This window comes from Gnatocerus cornutus, chromosome 5 (assembly GCF_029298725.1).
Source record: "Gnatocerus cornutus isolate USDA-ARS CGAHR chromosome 5, icGnaCorn1.1, whole genome shotgun sequence".
In the NCBI taxonomy this organism is placed as follows: domain Eukaryota; kingdom Metazoa; phylum Arthropoda; class Insecta; order Coleoptera; family Tenebrionidae; genus Gnatocerus; species Gnatocerus cornutus.
The window spans coordinates 12390567-12418180 of NC_142237.1; the positions used below are offsets into that span (position 1 = coordinate 12390567).

The 27614-nt window shown below is 42.5% G+C and overlaps 3 protein-coding genes and 1 long non-coding RNA gene across 5 annotated transcripts in view; 1 reads left to right on the forward strand and 3 right to left on the reverse strand.

Annotated features, from left to right (window-relative positions):
- Nucleotides 1-82: 82 nt before the first annotated feature.
- LOC148174640 (uncharacterized) lies at nucleotides 83-877 on the reverse strand. The gene is made up of 3 exons (XR_015770214.1): nucleotides 750-877; nucleotides 418-492; nucleotides 83-220 (listed from the first exon to the last, which is right to left on the reverse strand). It is a non-coding gene; the product is annotated as an uncharacterized LOC148174640 (long non-coding RNA).
- A 127-nt stretch (nucleotides 878-1004) lies between these two features.
- Nucleotides 1005-3257, forward strand: Cdc6 (Cell division cycle 6). Of its 2 annotated transcripts, XM_088038012.1 has the most exons (3): nucleotides 1005-1582; nucleotides 1640-2192; nucleotides 2315-3257. In XM_088038012.1, the coding sequence occupies exons 1-3, from the start codon at nucleotides 1324-1326 to the stop codon at nucleotides 3174-3176; spliced, it is 1674 nt and encodes a 557-aa protein (XP_087894138.1). In that variant the 5' UTR covers nucleotides 1005-1323; the 3' UTR covers nucleotides 3177-3257. The 2 variants fall into 2 exon arrangements, with proteins under 2 accessions (XP_087894138.1, XP_087894137.1); XM_088038011.1 differs by having other exon boundaries at nucleotides 1005-2192.
- A 364-nt stretch (nucleotides 3258-3621) lies between these two features.
- On the reverse strand, nucleotides 3622-5841 carry LOC148174642 (facilitated trehalose transporter Tret1-like). Its single transcript, XM_088038020.1, has 2 exons — nucleotides 5642-5841; nucleotides 3622-5055 (listed from the first exon to the last, which is right to left on the reverse strand). Exons 1-2 carry the CDS (start codon nucleotides 5703-5705, stop codon nucleotides 3701-3703), a joined length of 1419 nt encoding a protein of 472 aa, XP_087894146.1. The 5' UTR covers nucleotides 5706-5841; the 3' UTR covers nucleotides 3622-3700.
- Nucleotides 5842-6765: 924 nt separating this feature from the next.
- Nucleotides 6766-27614, reverse strand: part of LOC148174643 (uncharacterized) — a 35648-nt gene continuing 14799 nt past the window's right edge. The window contains 5 exon segments of the mRNA XM_088037995.1: nucleotides 6766-7081; nucleotides 7083-9355; nucleotides 11837-12056; nucleotides 12905-14571; nucleotides 16468-17249. Of these exon segments, the coding sequence (XP_087894121.1) occupies nucleotides 7054-7081; nucleotides 7083-9355; nucleotides 11837-12056; nucleotides 12905-14571; nucleotides 16468-17235 (4956 nt within the window). The 5' untranslated portion in view covers nucleotides 17236-17249 and the 3' untranslated portion in view covers nucleotides 6766-7053.

A 27614-nucleotide genomic window follows, 5' to 3' on the forward strand; every position in this document is an offset into this window, starting at 1 on the left:
AATCTAATTTTCGGAATTAGGCGATTATTCTGTTATTGCAGACCAAAGGTTAGTCTCATGGTTTAGGTAAATTTAATTCAGGTTTTTTTTTTTGAAAAATTTTATTACTTTTTTTTGGGAGTCAATGATTAAAACACAAGATGATAACCACGACAGTTTTCGAGGTTTTGTATTAAATGATTCCAGTTCCAAAGTCGCTTAGCTCCTCCAGTTCTGGTACCTGTAAGAAAAATTTTGTTAAATTCGGAGTCGATTTGAGAAGATCTGTGTCAAAAGCTTAGACTGCATGCTTCATAGTGATTGCTGCAGGTGGAACTAATGACTTGATGTAACCCTACGTGAATAAAAACACACGTGTAGCATTGTGCTTCAAATTCACTTGGGGTATCAAAAAAATTAATTTCTAAAGAAACTTACATTAAAAGTCTACTTGGACCTCGCACGCATCTTCCTGCGCTTTCGCTTTAGCCTCCGCATACGCTTCTTACGCCACTGAAAGAATAAAATCGAAAATTAGAAAAGTAAGGTTATGTCTCTCTCGTAAACCACACTCAGCTTGCAAATTTCAGACAATTATCGAAATTTGGACAAAATTTCGGCGACACAGCTCATAATCTAATGTAAATCGTGTTTTTTACTGCAAACAACGCAAAATTGAGTCACTGTTGAAAGTAAAAGTGATGTTCAAAAATTTCGTTTTTTTCGATAATCTGTTTGAATTATTGTAATAAATACATTGGATAACTCACCTTCGCTCTCATTGTGTGCTGTTTAAGGAATTTCCAGCCCAAAAAGCCAGAAGATTCTCAAAATAACAGCAGATTACAAACGTGAACCTCACGCAAGAACGAATGACAATGAAAGAGGAAGTTGGCAACCAGGCAGCGCTAACTTGATGTTTATCGGGGAGTTTCAATTTCTCACCGCCAGAGTCAGATCCGGGCGGGAAATTTAAACTGTCCTGATTTCACTGCTCCAAAAAGCAAAAAAACGAGCAAACCAACTATCACATTTCCGAAAATAACTACGATTTGTATGGAGGCGCATCCAAGTTATCTGGTTTTTTTCACTTTATTCAACAAAAAAGCGTATTTATGGTTACTTGAAGTGTCATCTGTCATCTGTTTGGTTATTCACGTGACCTCTGTATATTTGGCGGGAAAGTAGTACTTGTCATCAAACTATCGTACTGGCGGTTTTGCCGTCTTCAACCCTCATTAAGGTGCCATTAATGGTGAAAGTTGTGACAATTTCACCCCAAACAACATTTCGACATTTTTCCAGTCAGTTTTAGTTCAGTCTCGGCAGTGAAATCAATTCAAGATGAGCGTGGCAGCTCCTAGGAGATCAAAAAGACTTCTAAAACCCCCAAAAGCAGAAGTACCCCCGAACACTAGGACAAGAAGTCGCTCGTGTTACACAGACAGACCCATCGTGGTAGTGTCAGACAGCGAGGACGACGAAGTCATTTACGTGGCCCCAAAGCCCCCACCAATGATTGATTTAACCAAAGACGTTCTTAGGAAGCCTCAGAAGCCACCCTCGCCTGTTAAATCGGATGTGGTTCCTACAGTACTTTGCTGTGAGTCCGACAGCCCCCATAAACGACAGTCACTCACGTCAGAATGTGTTTTTAAAGCACCCCCACGGACTCCGCACAAGACGAAATCGAAAAGTTCAGAGGAGCGGCTAGTGACGCCCCCCAAACAGAGGAAAGTTGAGAATAACGAGAATGTGACGCCCCCGACTCCAACTGTCTTATTAGAACGACTCTCTTTGATGGGGTCTGAAGAGAAGAAGAACAGGAAGAAACTTTTCGAAGAGACGGATTTGTACACCAGTGCCAGAAGGGCTCTCCATAGTACCTGTCCAGTTACGATGCCAGGGCGCGAAAAGGAACATGAAGATTTAAAGAATTTTATTGTTGGACACGTGACTGAAGGAACTTCCGGGTCGTTGTACATTAGCGGGCCGCCGGGGACCGGGAAGACGGCTTCTTTGAATCTAATTCTTGAAAATGAGAGACTTACAGGGGGGCTGAAGCAAGTTTATGTCAATTGTACTTCAATTAAGTCGTCTGGATCGATTTTCGCAAGGATTGCGAAGGATTTGGGGGCTAAACCCAACGGGAAGACCGAGAAGGACTACGTGGGGGCTATCGAAAAGCACCTGCGAAGGGCGCAAAAGCCGACGTAAGTAGTGTCGTGGTAATAAAACCAAAATTAACAGAATTAGGAATTTTATTAAAAATGTTAAAGATTTTTGTAGAATGTAGAATCTCAACACCTAAGTCATATCTTCTTCGTTCTTCCAGACTACTGGTCTTGGACGAGATTGACCAACTCGAGAGCAAGAAGCAGTCCGTCCTCTACACCATCTTCGAGTGGCCCTCTGCCCCCACCTCCAAGCTCATCCTCATCGGCATTGCCAACGCTCTCGACTTAACAGACCGCACCCTTCCAAGACTCCAAGCGCGCTGCGAACTCAAACCCCAACTTATGCACTTTCCTCCCTACACCAAACAACAAATCGTCGAAATCTTTACTAACCGCCTAAAAACCGCCGGAGTGTTGGACATCTTCTCCCCAGTAGCTCTTCAGATGTTGGCAGGAAAAGTCGCAGCAGTTTCCGGCGACGTCCGGCGCGCCCTCGACATCGGGCGAAGAGTAATCGAACTGATCGACAAAAGAAAGAAGACTGACGCACTCAAATCCGTTGAAAACCTAGCCGAAGAACTCGACGCGGAAGCCAAGAAGAAACCGGAAACTGTGGATCTTCGCCAAGTTGTCAGTGTGTTGAACAAGGTTTATGGGACTTCGCAGAATTTGGACGATGAAGTGGACGACGCGTTTCCGTTACAGCAGAAGATCGTCATATGTTCGTTGTTGTTGATTCTGAAGAAGGCGAAGAACAAGGATGTGACCGTGGGGCGGTTGCATGAGGTGTATCGGAGAGTTTGTCTCAAGAGGAACATACAAGTTGTGGATCAAGGGGAGTTTGTGGGGCTTTGTTCGTTGATCGAGACGAGGGGGATTATTAAGATCATCAAGAAGAAAGATCCGAGGATGAGCAAAATTAGTCTTGTGTGGGACGAGGAAGAGGTTGGAGCGACGTTGAAGGACAAACAGTTGATGTCGATGATTTTACAAGATGACAGTTGCTTAGGCAAATTGTAGTTTCAATTGTGATTATTTTTATTTATTGATTTAAAGTAATTGATGTATATTTTAAAGGAAATAGAGTTTAATTTTTTTGTATCAACTTGTTTTACTTCACAACAATGGATTCGCTGGCCTGTTTTTAGCTCTATGATTTTGAAATTTGGGGCAGTTGATAAGAAGTTCCAAAGTAGTAATCTGCACAATTTTCATAGAAATAAAACAGAAATTGACAGAATTAGGAATTTTATTCAAAATGTTGGAGATTCTGGGTTCTTAAAAATGAAAATTTCTAAAATTGAGTCTTTTGCTCTACAATTTTGAAATTTAGTACAATAAATATGTAATTCAAAATTAGTAACTTCCACAACTTTCACTGTTGTAGAATGAAAATTAACAGAATTATGAATTTTATAGGGAAATATTGGAGATTTTTCGATCGCCTTAACAATAAAATCCAAAATCTGTGTTTGTATCTCTATAATTTTCGCTATAAATAGCAATAAATAGCAGTGTGAAGAGTTTTTCTTTTCCTCTTTTCCTCATATGAGTGGTTGTTGGCACGGATCTACAAACTCGAACACGCTCCTGTCCCTCCGAATTTCCCTCTGGATCTCTTCCAGCGTCCTACCCTTCGTTTCCGGGACAAACTTCCAACAGAAAACCAACCCTAACACTTGCGCTACTGCGAAAACAAGAAGTGGTGCTCCTATACCGTAACCATCTGACAACGACTGGTAAATTTTCGTCACAACAACCACACAGATTGAGTAGAAGATTGCAGAAACACAAGCCGCTTTTGTTTTAACACTGGCGGAAAACAACTCGCCATTAAGACAGTTGACCACGGTGGCCACCCCCAAATTAAAGAACATCATAAACACAATCATTGCCGCAAGCGGGAGCCAGTTAACATGTGACAACTCCACCGAAGAATAGTCGTGAAGAAAGAAGTAGATGGACAGGACACCTAACGACGCCGCCAACCCAGAAACTGACGTTAACAGTAAAGGCTTCCGTCCCATGAGATCGATGGTGAGTGACGACACGACACTGAAGACCAACTGGAGGAAGATGAGCAAACTCGCGGCCCAGTGCTGCGGCAGCACGTCGGTAGTCTGCATGAAGAACTGCGCATAGAACGTCAGCGAGCTAATCCCCGAAAACTCACTAATTCCAATGACTGTTAACACAATCAAAAGAGCGCTCCTGTTGGAGTTGATGAGGAACAAATCTTCGTATCGTCCTCGCTCGGACATCTGTCGACGCACATCTTGGTGGAGTTCGCTGAGCTCCTCTTCCACGTTGTTGCGCCACCGGAGAATCTTCAACACTTTCCGGGATCTCTTCGTGTCGTTCTTCATCAACAGATAGTAGGGGCTCTCAGGAACGAAGCTAAAACTCAGGAGAAACACAAGTGGAAAAATCAACGTGATGAGACTCGTTGTTTCGATGCTGAAGAATGAACCGACGATGTTAATGAACAAGCAGCCGGCGCACCAAGAGATGGAGAAGAAAGAGATGAGAACCCCGCGAATTCTCGGTTCGGCGAGCTCTCCGATGAAGATTACGATGACGCAAAGACACGCTCCTTCGCCAACTCCGCCGAGGAACCTTCCAAGACACAACAGCGCGAGAGAGTGGGTGGAGAAGTGTAAGAGTACCATGGAGGAGACCTGGGGGACTGCTATTAATAAAATTGTCGGTTTTCTTCCGACGAAATTCGCTAGGAGTGTGAAGACGATGTTTCCAACCACGTCGCCAAAGGACGCGATGGTGACGACGTACGAAGCGTCTTCTGAAGTGAGGTTGAGGGGGTGGTTCTTGGATAGGAGTTGAGGCAGAGACGGAGTGGGCCAACTGTAGTGAATCCCGGCCGAGAATGTGGAGAGGACGGCTAAAAATCGATGATTACAAGAAGTTTATTAATTAAGAACGAAAATTGGCAGAATTAGGAAAAAAATCAAAATTTTTGGCTCCTTAAAAACAAAAAAAATATAAAATTTGGGTTTTTGGCTCTACAATGTTGCAATTTGGTACACTGAATGAAAAACTCAAGGACAGTGTGCTCACCAAATTTCATTGCTTTAAAACGAAATTTGACAGAATTAGTAATTTCATTAAAAAAATCAAAATTTTTGGGTCCTTAAAAACAAAAAATTTCTAAAACTTGTGTTTTTTGCTCTGCAATTTTGCAATTTGATACAGTTAATAAACAACTCATGAATAGTGCCCTCACCAAATTTTATTAATTTAGAAACAAAATTTGCAGTTAGGAAAAAAAATCAAAATTTTTGGCTCCCTAAATACAAAAAATTTCCAAAACTTGTGACTTTTGCTCTACAATTTTGCAATTTGGTACAGTCAATAAACAACTGATAAATGGTGCCCTCACCAAATTTGATTGATTTAGAACAGAATTTGACAGAATTAGAAATTTTATTTAAAAAAAATTGAAAGAACCAAACAGACTACATACTTACTGATTAGTGTGGACAGATATTGCGGCCATTTTTGGTTGAGTTCTTTGTCGATGCTTTCGTACATGTTGAGCTCTTAGTGATATGAAGTGCGTGTTAGACTCTTGGCTTTGAATTTGACGTCGTTATCGCTGATTTAATTAGTTTAGTCCAGATAAAGTCAACGACATTCCTAGTTCAAAGATTCGTTCGATGCGAAATAAAAGCGTCAAGTTGAATATACAGGGCCGTTCGATCAAAGAACTGAGTTTATTTAGATCAGAAATTGATTTAACTTTGCAACTTGGTATTGCCAAGAGACGCCGCATTATTCAACTCAGTTATTAATGAAGATATTGAACGAAACATCTAGAATAAACTGTAAATGTATTCATCCAATCCGTTTGAAGACAAAAGCTATATTAAAACGCAGATAACTACTACCTAAGCTTATTGACCACTGCCGGGAAGGAATACAAGACCCAATAATTTATTCATCGCTGCATTAAAAATGAATTTATTGATCCTCTGCATGCCGCATAAAAGCATACATTTTCCGACTGTAATATTTTCAGTAGATTCCGGAAAATGCAAGACGAAGCGAACCAGCTGAACTTCTCCCACGCCCAAGAGTTTCTGAACGCGGAAATAATTTTCCTTTGTCGAACCTCCATATTAAATTCGAAATTGATAGAATTAGGAATTGTTTTCAAAATGTTCGAGATTTTTGACTCCTTTTAAAAATTAAAATTTCTAAAATTTGTGTCTTTTGCTCTATAATTTTGAAATTTGGTACAATTAATAAGTATTTAAAAAGTTTAGTAATTTCCGCAAATTTCATTGTTGTTGAAAAAAAAAATTCAAATTTCGATCGGGACAGTGAAATGAATTAGGTCAATCATTGTTTAAGAACGATATAATTCTGCATTTTTAATGCGGCGTCCACTCTGTATATCGATCAATATTCAAAGATGTTGTTGCTCCATTATTAATTCTTTAATAGGCAGGTCTGTTTGAGATAATTAGTAGTTTGATATTAATTTTTAAAAATTCATGCAGTGTCATCAATTCCGTCTAGAACCGCATTGAAAGCGAGTAGATAAAAAATTCAACGTTCGTCGGAAATCAGTGTTAAATAAAAGCAAAGCTTGATGCAATAGAACTCATATATTCTCTGTAAACAATACAAATACAACAATTATGGCAAAATTTGGCATTAAATGCTTTGGCGTTATTAATAAACCCATGAAAGATGAACATCGATTAAAATAAATACAACACTAGTCAAGGTAAGAAAAATCGTTTAAAATTAATACTACGCTCATGAAAATTTACTACCAATATGTGAAAATACTCTGTAGAAATACTCTCTATATTAAAGACTAAGGCAAACCTCGTTAGTCCTTTAAATACAATAATTATCACTAGAAATTTGACTAACTTTCATCCATTTTATCGCTACCCCCCCCGCCCCGCTAGTTCCCCGGTATCTATGTTAACGAATTGTTTTTCTCCGTCGTTGTTGTTGAACCGCTCGGTGACGTCGTCGCTCAACGGAGGTAAAAACTTGTCTTCGTCCTCTTCGAAGATGACGTCTCCGCTCCTCTCCTCGTCGTCGACCTTCTTCGACACCAACTTTAAGTTATCACAAACCATGTACCCTTCGACTTGACTACTTCTATTTGGTATAAAGTGCAACTTGGCGTGATCCCTCAAGAAGTGCACTTGCGGAACCGAGTAATCGCAATGCTCGCACGTGTAATTGTTCCTCGTCCCCGACACGCTCACGTGCCGCTTCTGGTGGTTGTCCACCGCGTCCTTCCTGTGGTTCACGTACGGACAGCTGGAACAGCTGAACGTCTTCTTTTCTTCTTCCTTCGGACTAGCACTATTGACTAACAAACGTTGCTGCAGGATATTGAAAGCTTGCTGATCACCTAAAGATAGTTTCTTATCACTGTTATCGTCGGTAACTTCGTCCTCCACCTCCATTTCGATGTCTTCGCGCGCGGCGAGCGCCTCCGAGTTCATCTTGTGCTTCTTCAAGTGCTGCACGTAGTTCGCGTAGTACTTCACCGAGTAGTCGCAGTGCTCGCAGTTGTACTTCTGTTTCGACCCGTGGAGGTTGAGGTGCACTTTGTACTGCTCGCGCTTCTCGAACGCGCTAGGGCACTTGGGGCACTTGTACCGCTTCTCTTTCATTTTCCCGTTTTTGAGGTACGTGGGATAGACGAACTTCGGGTTGCCGTGCATGAGCGTCCCGAACTGCGGGTCCGCCGCCTTCGGCGGCGACGCCTCCTTTAACATCCGCGCCTGCTTCTGCTCCGCCTCCGACTTCTGCTGGAACAGTTCCGTCCCCGACAGAGGAACATTCAAACTGGACTTGGAGGGTCTGTTTAAGATGGCGCTAAGATCCAAGTCGAGATCGAGATCGGACTTTGACTCCGCCGCCACCAACCAGATAACGTCCCCGTCGCTGGACGTGGAGTACAACTCCGGCGGTTGGTTCGACATCTTGTGCATCGATTGTAAGACGTGAGTGCGCTCTTGGTACTGTTGAGAATGCACGTTTTTGTGCGCCAGAAGATGGGGCTTTTGGCGCGCGGAGTACGAGCAATGGTCGCACTTATAATACGACCGCAAGCTGTGGAGGCGCACGTGGATCTTATACTCGTTCTCTTTTAGGAACCTTGCAGGGCACTGGTCGCAGAAAAACAAAGAGACTTCGTCGCATTCTTCGGTTTCCACGAATCCAGCTTCTGGATTCTCATACTCGTCTAAATTAATCGTCTCCAACAGAGGAGACGACAGGAACTTGCTCAACTCCCGGATTTGCTCTTCGTCAGATTTAACTTGGTCCACCAGACAGTGCACGGTCCCGTACAACCCTTGGTGCACTTTCGAGTGTGAAGACAATACCCCCGCGTTATTACAGACGTAGTTGCATTCGGTGCACCGGTGCTCGACGTCGCTCCCTCGCGACGAGTTCGGGTTCTTCTCCCTGACGCTGTGCATCTTCTCGTGCTCTTGGATGTTGACTTTCCGGAGATTGACATGGGGGCAGAAGCGGCATTTGAACATCTTGGAGAACTTCCCGTTCTTCGACACCCACACTAACGGGATATCCGGGAAGTTCTGGCCTTCGAAACCGTGCACCTCCTCGATCTCGTCCGACATGTCGTCCAAATCGATGACATCTCCGTTTTGCTTCTGCGGGACGACGTTGATCCCGTGGACTTTCAAGTGCTGGTGCAGCAAATGCCTCTTGCTCACGTTATACGTGCACTGACTACACGTGTACTGCCCTCCTCTGGGCTTATGGAACTGCTTATGATAGGTGTATTGCGACTTCGAGTTCGTAACGTACGGACACACCGCACACTTGAACTTCTTCCCGTAGTCGCTCTCGCTGTTGTACAACTTATTTAAGAAGTCCTCAGGGTCCGCGATGCCATGCAACCGCAAATGATCAAACATGTTTTCCTTCAGGTCGACGAAGAAGTCGCAGAATTGACATTTAAGGACGCTGTTGGTGGTGGCGTTATGCCCCGGGAGGTGGTCGTCGAACTCGGCTTGACTGTCGCTCGAGAACGGACAGATGGCGCACCTGAAAGCGCCGTCTTGGGGCACGTCGACATGGTCGGGTTCGTCGATGTGCTCGTCGATTTCGATCTTTTCCTGGCCGTTCTTGTTGCTGACCACGCGGATGTCCCCGCTGTGTTTGAGGCGGCAATGACGCTGCAAAAAGGCGCAGAAGTTAGGGAAAGTGCCGGCGATTGGAAGAGGTTCAAATGGAGCGTGCAGTTAATGTTAGTAAAAAATCATAGGAAGCGACATGCTTAATGTTGGTTGTGGGCGTTAGAGCTCATTAGTGTGTTTATTATTTATAACAAATTCGGAGGTGGTGAACGTGCAGGCGGTGACATGATTTTGTTTATTTTTACACGTTTTTATCGATTTTTGATAAATCTAAATCCTTTTTAGTGGTTTTTAATGATAGCTGATAGTCAATTTAGGAACTTTTGGTTAATTTTTTTTGAAAAACTCACTTTCTGAAGAAGCAACGAGCAATTTTAGTGAGAAACCTACAACAAAATATCAATTAGAAGAAAATTTTTAAGTAAACCTACAGGCTGGTCAGTAACCTAATGAGCTGGTTTTATACATTATGGAAACTTATTAGTAATGATAAATATCGATAAAAAGTGCGTTATAGTTGCGTGTCGTGTGACTCCATTATCCTTTATGACAAAAATTGAATATTAATGCCCTGTATAAGTGAGGGACGACAAAAAACAAACGATCATTAATCGGTACAGAAACTCCACCAAAGGCCGAAAGGGGGCGCAAGTGAGTTTAACGCACGTGGTGCGCACATCACATGACTCATAGACAATAGTTCGCCTCTTCAGACAAAAAAAAGACAAAGCTGCAAAGTTAATAACGTATGTCGTAACTAGATTTCATTTTTTTGGTTCAATCATCATTTTTAGTTGTGCTGCACTTCAAACAAAAAAAACAACAAAGCTGCAAAGTTAATAACGTATTTCGTAACTAGATTTCATTTTTTTGGCTAAATCATCATTTTTAGTTGTGCTGGAAGCAAAAATCATGGAATTGAACAGATTATTCGAAAGGTTGTCCTCGGAACTAAAAACCTGTTTTATGAACACTACTTTTAAATATTACCTAACTAAAGGCGGCGTTGAAATTTTTGGGTGTCACAAATTGAAAAAATTGCACTTTTCCCAGAGATAAAAGTCACCGAAAGTTTTGTCTTGCACCAGAATAACGACGAAAACGGCTAAAATAACTTCCGACAGTCGCAATTTGTCAAATCAAAAAAAAATTAAAATTAAATTTGACGGACGACAGATTTATGACAGCTTCCTTGGGGGCAGTGGCAGGGGCACATAGCACTCGTTCGCTGTTTTCTGTTACCGACACACGAAATTATGCCCCCTGACCCCGGTTGATTCTACGCCCATGTGCCACCCCGGCAATCAATGTGGGAAAATGTGGGAAAATAAACGTCACACTGACTAAAATGTAAAGTTATGTACGATACTGTCAAGTGAGTGTTAGTAATTTTTTTTAGTAATAAAAAAAAAAATAAATGTGGTCACCTCAAAAATTGAAGCCGCGAAATTTGAAATTTAAATGAAAGCGTCGAGTTGTTGCATTTTTAAATAATTTCGTACATAAATTGTTAAACAAACCAACTAAATTTGACATTAAAATTTTTATGATTATAGAACAGACGTGACTTCGCAATTCTAATGCTTAGCTCAATTACAAATTATGTTGATTAAATGTTTTAACCTCTTGGAACTACAATAAGTGGGCAAATACCGGCAGTTTAGTGGTAATAAAACACACCACAAGACGAGTGTCGCCAAGTTAAAAAAAGAAATTTTTTTGAACCAAATTACCTTAAAAAAATGTGAGTTCCCTCTTATTTAGCCATTGGTTTTACACATGTTTACGTGTTGTTCGAAACAAGTGCTTGATAAAAAAAGTTATTCAGCGTGCGATTGTGAGCAAATGTGATTTTTATGGTGCAAAACGTGTCGAGGAAACTTTACGGTTTACATGTAATTGTGGGGCATTTAGTAAACACGAAAAACGGAATGGAAATCACAAAGTCGTACATAATTAAACTAAAACTAGAATGAAGAGAAGAGAGCTACAAATAGGGCCGAGTTTCTACCTTGTACCATCCCTCTATAATTATTCTATTAATGAAAGTAAAAAATGATTTGGTTGAAATTGACGAAACTGTTTGCTTCCGAGTTCTTATTCTCATGAATAAATAATGATAAACTAAACTAATAAAAGATTAAATTATCGAAAGCCGCAAGCCGATATTGAATAGTTAATGGCAGTGAATCCCATTCGTTAAGTTGGCATCCCTTCAAACGTTTGAAATTTTAAACACCAACCATCACAATTAGACTTTTTAATCAACAATCGCCAAACGATCGAAACAATAGCCATTGTTAGTTTGTCATCTTTCAGAACCATAAATAAGCAAACAGGCCTTGTCCTTGAGAAATTAATCTCTTGTCGAAAACGTAACCATGCAGGAAAAAAAAAAACAGCCAAATCGATGCGTTGCTCCCGGCCACCCTTTCTGCCAAGAAAAAAAACACGGTAAATTCAACCAGAGGGTGGCCCAGAACACGCAACTGTTAGTTTGTTAGTAAGCGGTGTTAGTACCTGGATGACATGCTTCCAATTTGATACCTGGTTGCAGTGACCGCAGCGGAAGGGCGCTTGGCTCCCTTTCGCTGACGTGCTAACACTTGCCTCGTCTTTGTCAGGGCTGGCACCTCTAACGTTCAGCTCGGAGGAGGGGCTGCTGGAGGACGGACCCACCGACGACCCTTGGGGGTAGTGACCCTTCACGTGCGCCAGGAGGATGTCGCGGGAGGCGTCCCTGCGAAAAAGACAAAATTACATGTTACAGTGGGTTGTCACAAACGACCACGTATGTCGCGGATTGATCGGAGCGATTTTCTTCCGTCAACTTGAGGATAATTATGCGAATTCCTTCATTTTCCTTGAAGTTTTTTAAAAGGCACTGGTGGTTCCACGACTGACGGTAGATGGCGTGGGCCCGTATCTGCTTAAGGCAGCTAAGAACCTTGAGACGAAAGTAGGTGACCATAAAGAAGCTCATTTAAGTCACCATCGAGTCAGTAAACAATATATTTCAATTTTTTTAAGGCCTCATTACAATATTAACGTTTATTTATGAAAAATAGTTAGTTGTAAGTTTGCGATAACGACAAAACAATGGAAATAATGGCTACTGTAATAACAATAATAATACGATATTCAAAGTATTTAAAAATACGTCGAAAGTACTGCAGAAATGTTTAACTAATGAGGATCCTTTCTGACTACAGTCATATAAAGTCGAGTGTAAAGCACCCTTTATGTATTTAATGATTACTGTCACTTTTGACACTATTAATTGAAATTTGCACGTCAAATTGACAGTAAAGGATGGACTACACTCAAATTATCAAAATGTAAAATAAAACGACGTTCGCGACTGTAATTTTGCGAGTCCCGTATCAGCACTTCCCAGATTCGCCATGCAAACTTAATTATTCTTTACGCTTGTAATTGCAAAGTTTTTCGCCGTTTCTTTGTTAATTCCTCAGACAAAAGTTCACCTTGTCGAATTTGGAAATCTGATAGCGACCAAAACCCCAAAATTTCGCCCATAAATTAGCAATAAGTCACCATAAAATACAAATTTCCCCTTTTTCGACTCACCTGAAGTTGCACTTCTTGCACTTGAACAAGGTCCTCTTGTTCTCCGCGTTGGCCCTCTTGTTCTTGTCGGCCTTGAAGAAACTCCCATCGGCAGCCTTGAGCGGAGGCGGCGGTCGTAGCAACGGACTGAAATCGCTGGTAGATGGCGCTCGCGTCAGTTTGGGTAAATCACCCTTGTTTTGGCTCGGCGAAGAGTTGCGGTCGTGGTGCCTAGGTCTGGTGCCCGAGCCGCCGCTGGTGTCCAAGCTCTGGTTGCCGCTGACGTGGATCTCGGTCAGGTACTTGTTGTATTTCGTGTAGTTGCGGCGGCCGGTTTCGTCGGTCATCAGGACTTTGGCACTCTCGTGGGCCGGATCGCGGACCGACTTGAGTTTGATGTGTTTGGTGATGTCCCATCGCCAGTTGGAGCGATAGGCGCATAGAGAACACTCGAAGGGTTTTTTGTTTAAGTGTCCGACGATGTGGACGTGGAACCGCGACGCTGTGGACGCCCAGAAGGAGCAATGCGGGCACTTGAACACTCTTTTGTGTTGGGCGACGGAGATGTCGTTGCCGTGGGTGGGAATCTTCTCGGCGATGGGGGAGAGGTGGGTGTTGGTGTAGTCCTGCCCCACGTAACTGCTCTCGCTGCGCTCGCTGACGGGGGATTGGGTGCGGAGGGAAAGGTCCAAGGAGACGTTGTCGTCGATCCGGTCTTCCATGTATTCGTATTTGGAGTCGTCGACTTCGAGGTCCATCGGCACTTCGATGTTGTTCCACACGAAGACGCGGTTCTCCATGGGGTGGGGTCTGTTGTTATTCTCACCATCTTCGGATTGGCTCTCGTCGATTTTCAGCTCGTTTTCCGACTCTTCTGGGGTGGCTTCGGCGGCGGCTTTGAGCGCCTCCGGACACACCTGGAGGTGGGTGATCAATCCGGCGCTTGATTTGCACCGCTGGCGACAGTACTGACAGCGCGAAGAACTGACAAAAGTCCCTGCGAACGACTGTCGGAGGATACTCTCTTTTCCGCACTTCTGCTGGTGCTTGACGTGCTCCGATAAACACTTACTTTTGTGTCCGCACACCTGACAAGTCAACGTACTCCCCTCACTCGTAATCAACTTCTCTTTTAATTTATCGAAGAACGAGGCATTCTTCTGCTTGAACTCCTCCGTCTTGTCGGTTTTCATCGGAATCAGCTCCGGAAACTTGCTCTCCTCTTGGCAGTTCTCGAAGACCTCCTCGCTGTTGAACAACTTCGCGAAGTCCTTCAACGCGCTATTGCCCGACTTGGCGCAAATCGCGTTGATATCCTGCTGGCTCATCTCCGGTTCTTGCACCTCCGCCTCCGCACCCTTCTTATGCCTCGGCAGCTTCAACACCGACGTCTGCGCCGGGATGGGAATCAAGTTCGGGATGGGTCTGGTGGGCTTCTTCGGCTTCGGGGACGTCTCCCGGACGATGTTGTGCACCTTCTGCTCGTGGCGGGTCATTTCCGACGCCCATGCCGACTTGAAGTTGCACAACTTGCATTTGTTCTTGATGTAGACGTTGCCATTCGCGTGGTGAATGATGTCATCTGGGTTGATGAAATCCGGCCCGAAGGAGCCCTGTTCGGGACTGTGCGAAGGTTTGGGCTTCTTCGGTTGGGTTATTTCGGTCTCGACGCTCGGTGGTGGTGGTACCTGTCGTCGAGAGATACGGAATTAGTCAGGAGTGTGGGCGCTCTTGGCTGGGCTCTACACCATCGTGCGACCCGTACAATACTGAGTCCGTTTATCGCGAGCGCGCTACGCCCAAGGCAAAGATCGGCGTGGCGTTATCGCGCACCGTTCGCATACAACAGCGATAAGGCCACGGCGAGGTGCACGACGGACCGGAAGGGAAAACCCCAATTTTTGACATCCTAGATTGCCCAAGACACACTGGGGGCGCTGCGGGTTTACGACCTCTTAACCGAGAAGTTTGTTGTTTTGATCTCTAAAACTGTCCGACGAGAAAAATACGGATTTGGAAAAGCCTTCATTAAATATTGTCACAAGTTATGTGGAAATTAGAGATTTTCGTTTCGGTCACCAATCAACGACGTACGTCACCGAGCATCTACCAATTTCAATTACAAAAACAAACTTTTCTATTATACATAAAATTGGAATGTAAATGCCACAATGTTGAATGGCTTCACAGGAATCCGAGTGAATCCCAAAGTAAATAAAAATATCCGCCTGGAAGGATCATAAATATCCATCGAGTGACCACTGAAATTCTGACAAATTTGACAACTGTCAGTTTTGAGGTGATCACCAGAATTCTGTCTTGAAATTGGGCAAACTTCGACAGAAATTTCCTTATTTGAAGAATTAACTTTGGAAATTTTAAGTTCACAAGGTTGACATCACTTTTCCCCCAGAATTTGACATTTGTTAATTTTAACAAGAAAATTGCCGTACAAACTACATAATTAATTAGTGCAAGCCCTTAAAGTGTGTTTAAAAACGGTAATTAATTCCCATCGACAGAAGTTAGACGAAAATTGTGACCTTGAGCGGACATTGTCAACCTAAACCAACCGGACTGTGGGATTTTCTCAAAACAAAGTCAAATTACATGACATAACAAAAGACGTGCACCAATCTAAGACACTCGTGATGTCAACTGATACAGTTGCGAGCGAAAACTTATTGAACTGAAGTTGAGTAACATAAATTATATTTCAGGATAAAAAATCGGATATGGATGGTGGCACTCTAGGATCAAATGTCTTGGATATCGCCGACCTTGAAAACGAACTAGCTACGAAAGAAGCACAGTTTGATCGTCGTGACGGCGACAAACAACTTCTCTGTCCGCAAAACAATTCTTTTCTGATGTGAAATTAATGCAGAAATGACCTCAGTTTAAATTTTATCCAATTAGTAGAAAAATGCTGCTTGTTAAGTAATAATTATGTACTAAAATTAGTTTACTCTTCCAGCTGTGAGCATTTATTTGTTGTCTCCTTCACTGCCAAGTCAATATGTTGTAATAAATTTAGCACCATCATCTAGTTTTGTTGATCATAACTATTAGACGAAATTTTCGTGGCTGTTCGAAGGTTCTTGTATAGACTATATAATTTGGAGTGTAAACAATTGTGTCCCAAATTTTATTCAGACTTTCATTTTCAGGCGACTTCAAACAAAGGAAAACTATTTGTAATAATCCACGGTACAGTTGTCCGCGCGCGGTATTTATTAGTTAACCAACTACATTATAAATAACTTGTCACCGCGACATTTTATTGGAAAACACAGAACGTCAATCAATATTCCGCGACAAATTGAACGAGCGCTTAAAAAAGTACTTTTTGGAATTTCGGTTAAAGTTTAAGGTTGTTACAAAGTAATGAACAGTGTGGCAAACTTCGGACGTCTTAAAATAAGAAAGTAAAAATTACCTTGTGTTGGCGAATTTCGCGTCGGTGTTCACTTAACAACAACACACCCGTTGACTAAAAAACTTCCGAAACCGAAAATTTGGCGGTTTTATTCGTTTTGAGTGCGAGAAGCGTCATTTTTGCGCTCGCGCCGCTCGTGTCTCACCTGTTCCTGCCTCGCAGCGTCTTCGGCGGCGGCGGCGTCGCTGGCGCCGACCTTGTTGCGACGGCGCCCCACTCCTAACCCCGCCGCCTGCCCCACCGGGGGCACGTGGTGGTTCATTTCGTGCACTGTCAGACTCTGTTTGATATCGGCGGTGAAATTGCACGCCGAACAGCGGAACGCTCCTCGTCCGTTGTGGTTCTTGCAGTGGCGGTCCAGGTTCCACTTGTACGGAGTGCGGAAGTCGCACATGTCGCACTTGATCATCGGCATCGAGTGGTACTTGACGTGCTTGGTGAAGCGCGCCTTCATGTGCGTCGCGTAGGTGCACTTGGTGCACCGGAAGAACTTGGTCTTGATGTGCTCTTGGCGTTCGTGGCGCTCCAGGTGCGCGCGCGACCTGGTGCTGAACGCGCACAGCGAGCAGCGGAACTCTTCGTCGTCGGAGGGCGGCGTGGCGGCGCGCGGCGCTTCTTCGCCGGCGCGGTCGCCGTGTACCATCTTGGCGTGGCGGAGGAGCTTCTGGAAGTGCTTGGAGGCGTAGAGACAATTGGGGCACTCGTAGATCCTCACTTTCTCCTCGTGCACATCGCGCAGGTGGTAGAGGTAGTGGCGCGGGTTCTGCGTGAAGAAGTCGCACGTGCTGCAAGAGTAGTTTCTCTTCACTTTGCACTCGGGCAGGTCCTTGTCGTCGACCGGGTCGTCGAAGATGGCGTCGCCGCTGCGCACTGTCGGGGACTCTGATCGATGTACCATCGACGGCACGGACATGCTAGCCCGTGCACCTGCAACAAGACCATTCGGTTACTGCGGCGCCGATCGATACGGAGGTCCTCCGGTTCTTCGCCTCCTTGACCCTCTTTACCTCAGCGCGAACGGGTAAACAAGCGTCATCGACGACTCCGTCATGCACATAATTAGGACGAGGACGCGCGAAGCCTGCGCCGTGCCATCTACCAGAAAACACCCACGGACACGTGTTGCGAACTCCTCGCGGAAGATTTACGAAGCAGATACACCGAAATCGAAATGACTACTTTTCGGTTGCGAAGACATACTTGGCCCAGATATACACCAGTGGCAGCGTGGCACGGCGGGCTTCAAGGTCCCCCGAGAACCGACTTAAATATTTGCGTTTTCTATGGTAAATAAAGACCTCGCAAACGTTCTTATCGCCGACAACCAACCAGAATTTGCTCGAAAGAAACCGCTCGCGCAAAGACTACCATTAAACTACGTCAATCTGCAATTGGTCGACCTTTGCCTATAATTATTAATTACACCTAACTAACAAACGGGGAGAAGATATAAACAACGTGTTAAAACAAATTTGGAAGTTTGCTCAACCTAAAGCGTTTTTTGAGCAACATCCTAGTTTCCACAGAAGAGTCTCTTAATCTAATCTATTAACTAGAAACATGATTGCGTCAATAAAAGAAACCACCTGTCACCAGTATTGTCAATACTACCAACCTTTTTATCTAACGTTCAATATCAGCAGTACTTCATTCATTTTTTTCAATTTCATTTCCGCAGGAAATAACTACCATAAACGAGAACATGAAAACCTCTTTAAGTCGCCCCTCCATTCACAGCTAATCCATTTTTTCTACTAAAAAGTGCTCTTTTAATAGCGCGATCATCTTAAACGCTGCCCGTCTATTTAGATTTGGAGCAGATAAGCTCCACTTACAAATTCATCAACTGAAGGATTTTTATCCAGAGTTCATGTTGTACACCTGATTTCAATCAAATAGTGCAGATGGTACCGAAATTTCGAGCCCTTCTGTCAATTTGAAAGTTAAACACAGTCGTGGCCACAAAATTTCGGGTGATTTCTGGGGTGATGGGGATACCAACCTTGTCATATTAAAAATAACAAAGTATATACAATCGGGAACTGTTTTCGAAGTTGAATGTCGGTTGCAATGAACCAAGGTCAATGTCATGGCCAAGATGCATACAGTGGTTTAGGTTGCAAACGTTCACCCAAGGTCACAAATTTTAAAATTTTCATCGTGTAATTCGGTTCTGTTGCAAATGTTGCAGTGGCGATGTTGTTTTGGGGTACAAAAGACGATCGTGTAAATTCTGTCACTTGGACTCGCACTAATTAATTACGTAAGTTTGATGTACAGATTTTTATGTCAAATGTCAAATTCTGGTGGAATCATGACGCCAACCATGTTATAGTTCGTACAGTGAAAGATTGAATGACAGAAAAGTCACTAGATCTGCGTGATAAAAAATGTACGTGCAAAATTTTAAATAACAAAAAATGCTCACTTACTGTCAATCCAGTTCGCGTGTTTTTAGTGTATTTCGCCGCATAATTTGCTGCCAACCTATATGCCAACTGTCAAGATCTCCCGATATACTATATCTTGAAATTTCGAAAATTAATTCCTCAAGATTCCAACCTTAAATAACAAAATACTGTCCAAGTGGACACTTGGAACCTAAACCGACTGTAAAAATGATCAAGTCTCAATTGCCCAGGACTGAACTCACTAAATTTGGCTACGGATTTTGAGTACTCATACTGTAGATGATATAAGTATTATAAAACCTTGCCATTCATTCTAAGTAATAGTTCTCTCATTTTAATTGCAAGTCATTAAACGACGTTATTAAGTAATACTGATCATAAGAAAGTCTCTTACATAGACCCAGGGAGTCTTTAGATTAACCATCAGAACCAAGCAGTGTTGCCAGGTCAAAATTTTTATTATCCCTAAATTGTAACCTAAAAAATCCCGCAGAAAAGTTTTGTAAGCGCCAAATTTAAAATGCGGCTTGTGATTGGTCGTTCAGCACAGCAAAAACTGTCAATTTGCCAAATTTTATATTTTTCATCATATTTTGCGATAAGTAAAAACTTGACAGTTGCTTGTGGAGTCATCTGTTAATCAAAATTGACGCGTCTCCACTACAGGAATCTAAGTTATCCTTCCAAATCCTGCGGATTTTAAAATTGCTCTACAGGAAAAATGACGTATAGTTAAACAGTAGATTCCCCTAGATTTGTTCAAAAATTGAAAAAAAGCCTCTAGATTCGAAAAAATCCCTAGACCTGGCACAATGAAAATTAGCAGCTTTAGGCGCGCCTTTTGAAACGTTGAACCCGAAGATCCAGTGAAATAAAGAATCACGCGACTGCGGTTTAACGGCGTGAATTTGCTTGGAGGTTAAATGTGCGTTTTATATGCGTAAACAAACCAAGATGTAAAAAATATGATCAACAACTTTACAACGTTATTTACGGTAAATTCCGGCGAAAGTGTTTCTCCTCCACCACTGACCTCTGTGAAAAGTTGGGACAATCCCATAGTGCTCCATAAAAACGTGAAACCACGTCGATAACGCAGGATATTATCCGTGCAATATTCGAAATGGCCACATTGTTTCCATCCATTGTTATTTTTTTAATAGGTTGGAAAAGTGCACAGCAACGGGCGACCTTGGTTGCAAAATGCGATAACTTCAGCAACCAAGTGGTTCCTCCGGCTCAAAATAGCATTTTTCCACGCCAGATGCCTCCTCTCCCTATCTAAAAAGAGACAGTCGCTCTTTGTTGGACAAAAAAAACAACCAGGAAGCCCCCGAACCTTCCAGAAATCGAAAAGATGTTCGTCTTTGCGACAACCTTGGCGAGATTCACAAGACCCAGAAACCTTAATTGGTTAGTCATCGCCAACTGTGCGAATTTATCACGATCAAGTGGGCCGGTTCGAAACAGTCGAAAGGGCCTCTTGTGCGCGCAAGGCGCAAGTCACGTTGGCAGCGAAACAAACGATCGTGCGTCACGCCACCTCCGCGCCAGTTCTGCTCTCCTAATAGCAGGAGTAACTTTGGCCACTCTTTACGCGCCTCATCTTCAAGAACGCGACCGAAAAACAAGCGAGAAGCGCGCGCAACTGCGCCTCCGCCATAAATAACAGTCGAACAACGCAGTTTCAAGAACCGTCGTCATGCGGCCTTATCTCTTATCGGAGGAATTCGGTACCTGGAGACGAACGCCGGCCGAAACTGTGCCATGAAGAACGGCCTTGGACAGTTATGCAACCGCCGGAGGCCACGCCACGATTCCATCGAAAGCGAAACCGGCAAATTCGCGTCACGAGTCCCTCGATAGCGCCCCCGGAGCGACCTTCGGCGTCTTGGACGAAAAGCAAAGATAACCAACCACGTGGGTTGGCTAAGGAGTTCCGCAGCTTCTTGCGCCATTACAGTATTAATATCGCGGTGACGCAACCGCCGCTTTAAATAGTCTTCGGCGCTCTTGAGGAGGTTGGCGATGGTCCGTGCCAACGCGGCGGTGACGTCACGCCGAACTATTCCCGGGAAATGGAAGATTTTCCGGTGATTAAGTCTTTGTCATGTGTTGGAGCATCTGGTTTGTGTCGCCGCGAAAATTCGATTGGAATGACGGATCGATGACGGACGACCTAAACTTTACCTTTCATCGTAAATAATGAAGACGAATGAGTGGCCTGATTTGAGATGCACCACGCCCTTTAATACCCATGAATAGGTTTAATGAAATCGTAAAAAGTCCTCTTTGAGGGTCAAATTTCTTCGGATCGATACAGGAGGAGTTGGCGAGATAGGACGATAACGATTTCCACCATGACGCAGGGATATTTTGTTTCTGACTCGCAGCTCCTTCATGACTAATGACAGGTGATTGTTAGTCATTACGGGAGCAGTTCTGCAGACGCCGATAACGTTATCAAAAGGAAGCGTTGACCTCTGCTGGATCTTGCGGAGACATAAAATAAACGCTTTTTGCACAATATCTAAATATTTGGCAGACGCGCTAAAATTCTTTGGGTGAAAACAACTCTTCTGACGGGAAATGACTAACAAAATTACTAAATATACACAATCGAAATAATACGTTCCATCAAGAACACGCGAACGTCTACGAATAAAGACTTACACTTCGACCTTTTGGACACTTCTTTCACACTACTGACAACAGGAATGACAAGTCTTTGGGATTTGACAGGCGAGACCTTCTTCCTTCTACCAGCGTCATAGCCGACTCTACAATACTTGAGGTCTTGAGCCTTCAATGGGCATGTGCTACCGCAGTGACCTTCTTTACATTTCCGACGACCCCAACGTTAAATAAAACGAACTTCTTTCCCGATCGTTCTATCAAAACGACTGTTAATATCTGATAACTTCACCTTAAAATATCTCTGAATCAACAATATTGTAAAATGAAGAGTGATAAGAGACCAAACGCTTTGCTTATCGCACGTGGGATTACCAAGAAAACTTCACCGACGGCGATGCTACAATAGTTGAACTTCTAATGTATAAATAAGCGTATAAAGTCAGCTTTTCAAACTACCACCTGTTGCCTAATTAAATTTCTCTCATAAGTATGAAAGCTCTTGACCACGAATGAACAAAATTGTGCTATCAGTTCAAAAATTGATCTATTTATGACACATTCTACCGAAAAGTTTAAAGAACACTTTAATCATTACTAATATCAAGCGACGTTATCTGCATTGAATTAAGTTTAAATGTTGGTCGCCCTGTTATCGCTACTGTCATGACCACGTCGAATTGTCATCATGACGACGAACTGTCAAAGAGGCACTGAATTGTGGGGATTTTGTACAGTCATAGACACAAAATTCGTTATTTTCACTTCAAATTGTACGGTTGCGCACAATAAATTATGGACAGCATTTTTTTTTGTGATTTACCTGTAATTTTACGTCAAATTGATGACATATTTACGTTACTTTCGATTTAAATAAATAATTCCAAAATTCAGAAATAAATGTCAATTAAAATGACCGTAAAGTTTGATTTATTTGCGAAGTGGCAAAATGCTGTCCAGAATTTATTGCTCCGAAGTGTAATGTATAATAATGGAGTCAGTTTAGGTTACAAGTGTCGCTTTTGACAGTTATTTTTTTATTCAACGTTGTTTTTTTTTATGAATTAACTTTGGTAATTTTAAGACGACAATGATGGTATCACTGTTCCCCCAGAATTTGACAGTTGCCAACTTTGACATGAAAAATGCATAAACGGCAAGAAACAAATTAAATTTCGACACGTTACATTGACAGAACGTGCATAATCGTCTTTTGTACCCAAAAACCTGATTCACATAGGGCCACTATTACAACATACGCAACAGGAGGTTGGAATCTTGATAAATAAACTTTGGGCATTTTAAGATAACAAGATTGGCATCACTGTTCCTCCAGAATTTGACATGAAAAGTTCTTAAACGGCAAGAAACAAATAAAATTTCGACACGTGCGCGATCGTCTTTTGTACCCCAAAACCTGATTCACATGAGGCCACCATTGCAACATTTGCAACCGGACCGACTCACACGATAAAAATTTGTGACCTTGGAGAAAATTTGGAATTTAAACCAACCGTAAAACATTTTTGCATGAAAAAAACGACAGAAAGAAAGTGCTGCTCACACTACTTAATAGCTCTTTATTTCAATTTTAAATATTTTGAGGTTAATAATGGAATTATGTCATTGCTGCCAGTCCTCAAATGTCAACCGATTGATAGCAGACCTGACCTGAGCAACACGTCAAAAATTGCAAAGGCTACTAGACCAGATCCGTAGAGAAATGTGGAAAAATCGAAATACCATAGAAGCACCAACTTGATCTAATCAGCACTTTTAAAATCAAAAGATTGATTAGTGGCACTGTTTGCCCGAACTGTAAACCAAAAAAAAAAGTATTTTTGCCGCGAGATTTGAAAAATAGACGTTCCATTCATCATTCAGTCATTTGATTACCGCAAATTATCTCTGTGCGGATGTTGCGTTGAATGACGTCATGTTCTCGTCTGAATCTGTCATTAAAACAATGACACCAAACTACAAACGCCAAAAAAATGACAACCTTACTTTTAAAATAGAGCCGACTGGATCTCGATCACAATAATGTCATTGTTGACTTGATCCTAATAGTGAAATGTCACTACACACCAGTTACCAACAAAAAAAAAGCAAGGCCTACTAGAAAAGCAATCGATCAAGGTCCCAATAGTGAATCTTCTTAATTTAATTGGTTCACTTGTAATTTCACAAGCGGCCTTGATTTTTCCAGTTCTTGATTCAACTTTGATGCAATGTCAATTTCAATTATTTAATTGTACGAAAATGAAACCACCGAAGGCCACTCTTTGCTTTTGTTTGTACGGCGATAACTCCATGGCGATTCTTCGTTTTCGTTCCAATAACACGATTTTATTTTCCGTTATCGACAGTAATTCTTCCTTGACGTCAACAGCGGATTTTGCACCTCCGCTTCTTTGCAAATATGTAATAAAATCTCTTGTGCATTCCTTCGGCGAAGTGACGCTTTAAACAGGTTAACATTCTCCCCCTTGATCAGGGGATGAAATGAATCCTCCGAGCTTCCCGCGGATGACGTCACTCCTCCGATTACAGCGGCTCAAGACGCGTTACCTAACATCTGAGTCATCCTTGTTTTAGCACTGACAGAAAATTCATAAAAAGAGTGTTAACTACCACAACGACACAGAATGGAAGTACGAGGTTAGCACGGACTCCACAAATGATTACGTTAATTGAAATGGAACAACATTTGACCTTTCTTAAAAAGATTACGAGCCTCCAGTTTTAGGACACGCAAGAAGTGACGTGATTTATAAGAGACGTTTCGACGGATTTGAAAAATGATGGGCGCGCTGTGTACCTAACAATGACGTCACTGATAACGTGCAGAAATTTAGATTGGTCGGTGCTAAAAATACGGACGGTGATTGGGCGGTTTGTTATTTGCACGGGTGCCAACCCCGCGGAGTTGTCTATTTTCGTACGACTCTTTGGAGGAAAGTCGGGTGGTTAAGTTGGCAGAGGTGAAAATGTGACGTCGGGAGGTAATATTGCAGGATTCCGCACAGTTAAGGAGCGATAATTCGCGTCCCAATGTCACATGTTGTAACTCGATGGCCACGTAAGAGGTGGCAGCCTTCTTATTGTTTATAATGACAGTATTGGAATTACATAAGTTGGGTACACGGTGATTACATGTTTACATAAACGAAGTATTTTTCATTAAATTTGATTATTCCAAAGGATATAGTCAAGGTTATGGCAAGTGGAGGAAGCCGGCAATTTCTTGGCGCGGCGTTGTCAACACGCGCCGAGTCGTGGTATTGATCAAACAGGAACCCCTGACCTTTGGGGCTTCTGTGAGAGTCCGAGAATTCGGGCTTCGCGTGGGGTATTTGGATCTAGAGGGCGTGCCATGATGACAAATGACAGATCAATCTCGTAACCATGCCGACAATTGTTTATGTCAGTGAGGGAAAATGGCGTGGCGCGCGGGCAATCCGTTTATTATTGTTATTAGCGCTCGCGTCGATAAACACCAGGTTAGGACTGGGCGCAAAACAGCCCCGGGCGTCCGCAGCACGTGGTCTAGACACTATAAAAAGCCCGAAGAAGAGCACAAATAGGTCAAAGTTAGAGAAAGAGCGCGCGTTATGTCACCGCCTGTACCTGGTAGAGGATTCCGTGTCTTCACCTTGGAAACCGCAAGGACGTGGAGGCAGAGCAACCTTTAGCTCCCTTCGCCGGAGGTGTCGCAATCGAATTGGCAGCTGGCGGACACATGCACGCGAGACACCGGGCCGAGGAACACTGCAGATCGCACAGCGAGAGTTCCTCTTCGCTGCTGCTGCGTCAGCTGCCGGGGCGGCCAGCCGGCGGACCCTCGTGTGCTTCGCTTCGCCGCCGCACCCTCTGCCTCTCTTCGTCGCGTCGCCTTCGTTGCTAGCGGAGGCAATCGATGATGCACAACGTGCTGCTGCCTCTCTTTTATGGATTCCTCCGAGATCCGCGAAGAAGACCACGAAGGGCGGATATTCTACGAGACGACTGCCGACGAATCAATCGATTGGATGGAGATAACAATGATTGCTGCTAATAAGAAGGACCCAACACTTCACACTACGAGAACAAAGCTATCTTGTTAACCCAATTGTTCAAACAAACATGGAAAATGATAAGTGAGGTCTTTCCTTCTGCCAAGCACACATGGAGATTAAATTTAGAAGTGATGCGCTCCTCAAACCGATGGAATTATCATGAAAAATTATCATTCTTCGGGTATTGATTTCTCTGGAAACTAGGATACCAAGACAAGATGGTGACTCAACGCGCTCCCGAGAGTTCAGCTGTAACATCCTGCCAACTGTCTCAAGCACTTTACTTGCCCTGCCACACTTAATTTCTTATTCTTATTCATTATTAACACACGCCTTCCGGTACTGGATTTTAAATTAGTCATGTTGGTAACACTGTTATTTTAAAACTGTCTTGCTTTTGGAGGAATTTAATTACTTTATTGCGGTATTTGAAAAATTCTGGCAGTTTTTCGGAAAATTGCCAATAGAAATATTTATGAAAGAAACGGTTTATTGGCTATTTTAACAATAAGTTACGCTGAAGAACCTCACTGCACTGTTAGTTATTTGAGGTAACCTCAAACTGTCATTCAGAACGTCAGGGCTACCAACACAACTCAAATTCTTCAGTCTACTACGACACTTTCCTAAAAAGGAAAAGTCAAAATCGATACGTAACAGAGTTACCAACCCCGAAAAAAATTCCTAGGCCATTTCTTACGATAATACAGGAATTTTTCTCCGCACAAAGATTACCGAAAGTTTCCTTCAAGAGATTAAGCTTCAGGGAAAATCCGTTATCGATTCCGCCGCCTCCTTCTTTAATCTACGATTAAAGTAATAAACTTCTTGTTCATTGCGAAATCCCCCGTTTAGAGATCGATGATTATTGATTTTATCAACTTTAATTGCTGAAACTGTTGTCAATCATTTAGATCGAACGCCGGAAATCTCCAATGAAGGATTCTTCTGGCACTCCTCTAATTCCACGCTCCTAAATTCCGAGTTTTATATGACATTTCAAGCGACAGAAGACACGAATTTGTTAACTTGGTGGGTGGTTGCCGCAACCTTCTTCTGTCACCTGTTACTTGTCCTTTTAGAGCAAACATCTCGAAGGTGAAGAAGTAACGTTGCACAATGTGCGGCGCCATTTTAACACTTCTTTCGCTCTTTCATCGATTTTTTGTCACTTGCATTTTCCGCTGGTGGCCAATGAACGGTTTCTACCATGACCTAGTCTACGTTCCATTAATTTTTTTCTTATTGTTTCTTACTAGATTTTAGACGAGCTAGTTAGTTTACGTTACTAACTAGAGAGTAAAAATTAAAAAAATTCTTTACTACGAACATAAAAAAAAGTATAAAAGCAGCATGTCGAGCGGTTATTAAAAATAGAAACGAAGATGGGACACACGTGTGGAAAAAATTACACAAAATCAAGGACATATTTTTTAACAGTGCTAAATACCAAACCAAATACATTTCAAGGTCGCAATTGGTGTACGAAAAAATTGCATGATTGATGCGAATATTTAAGGCTTGGCGTGCAGGACCGGAATGGGAAGAATGTCCCCACTGTGCTTCAAGAAAGTTTGTTTTGTTCGTTTGGTCTATTGTTTTTACTATAATTTCTCATTATGTTGGTAATCTTGCACTTCAAATGTTTTGTTTCAGGATTTTAACATTATCTGCAAATACGTTTGAGTGTAAAGTAAATCTAAATAATTCTTTATCGAAATTAATGAGCGCAATGTAATTTTATGGCCATAAGTAATCCGACATTTGCACCATTAAATTTATCGATGCTTTTATTGTTTTGTATTAACTGTAGGATTGAATAGAAGTGGTTGGCTTGTTGAGGTTAAAAACGTCGATGTCGGAGCTACCAACATGAAGGAAAAAAATCAAGGGCTACTTTTGTTATTTTTAAGTTATAAAACTGTAGATATTTATGTATTTTTGCTGGAATTGTTGGGATCGGGCGCTCAGGTTTAATGGCGTTCCTTCCTCTGATTTACGGGAAGTTCATCGAAACAATTCACCAATTTGGGGGAAATTTACGGAATTTGCATTTTATCACGATCATTTTGTTGTTTGTTCGCAATCGATGATTTTGATAAAATTCTAGGGGCTAGAATAATGAATAAAATTTAACAATAATATTATGATGATTGATCAAATAATTACACTTGTGACAGGTAATTCTA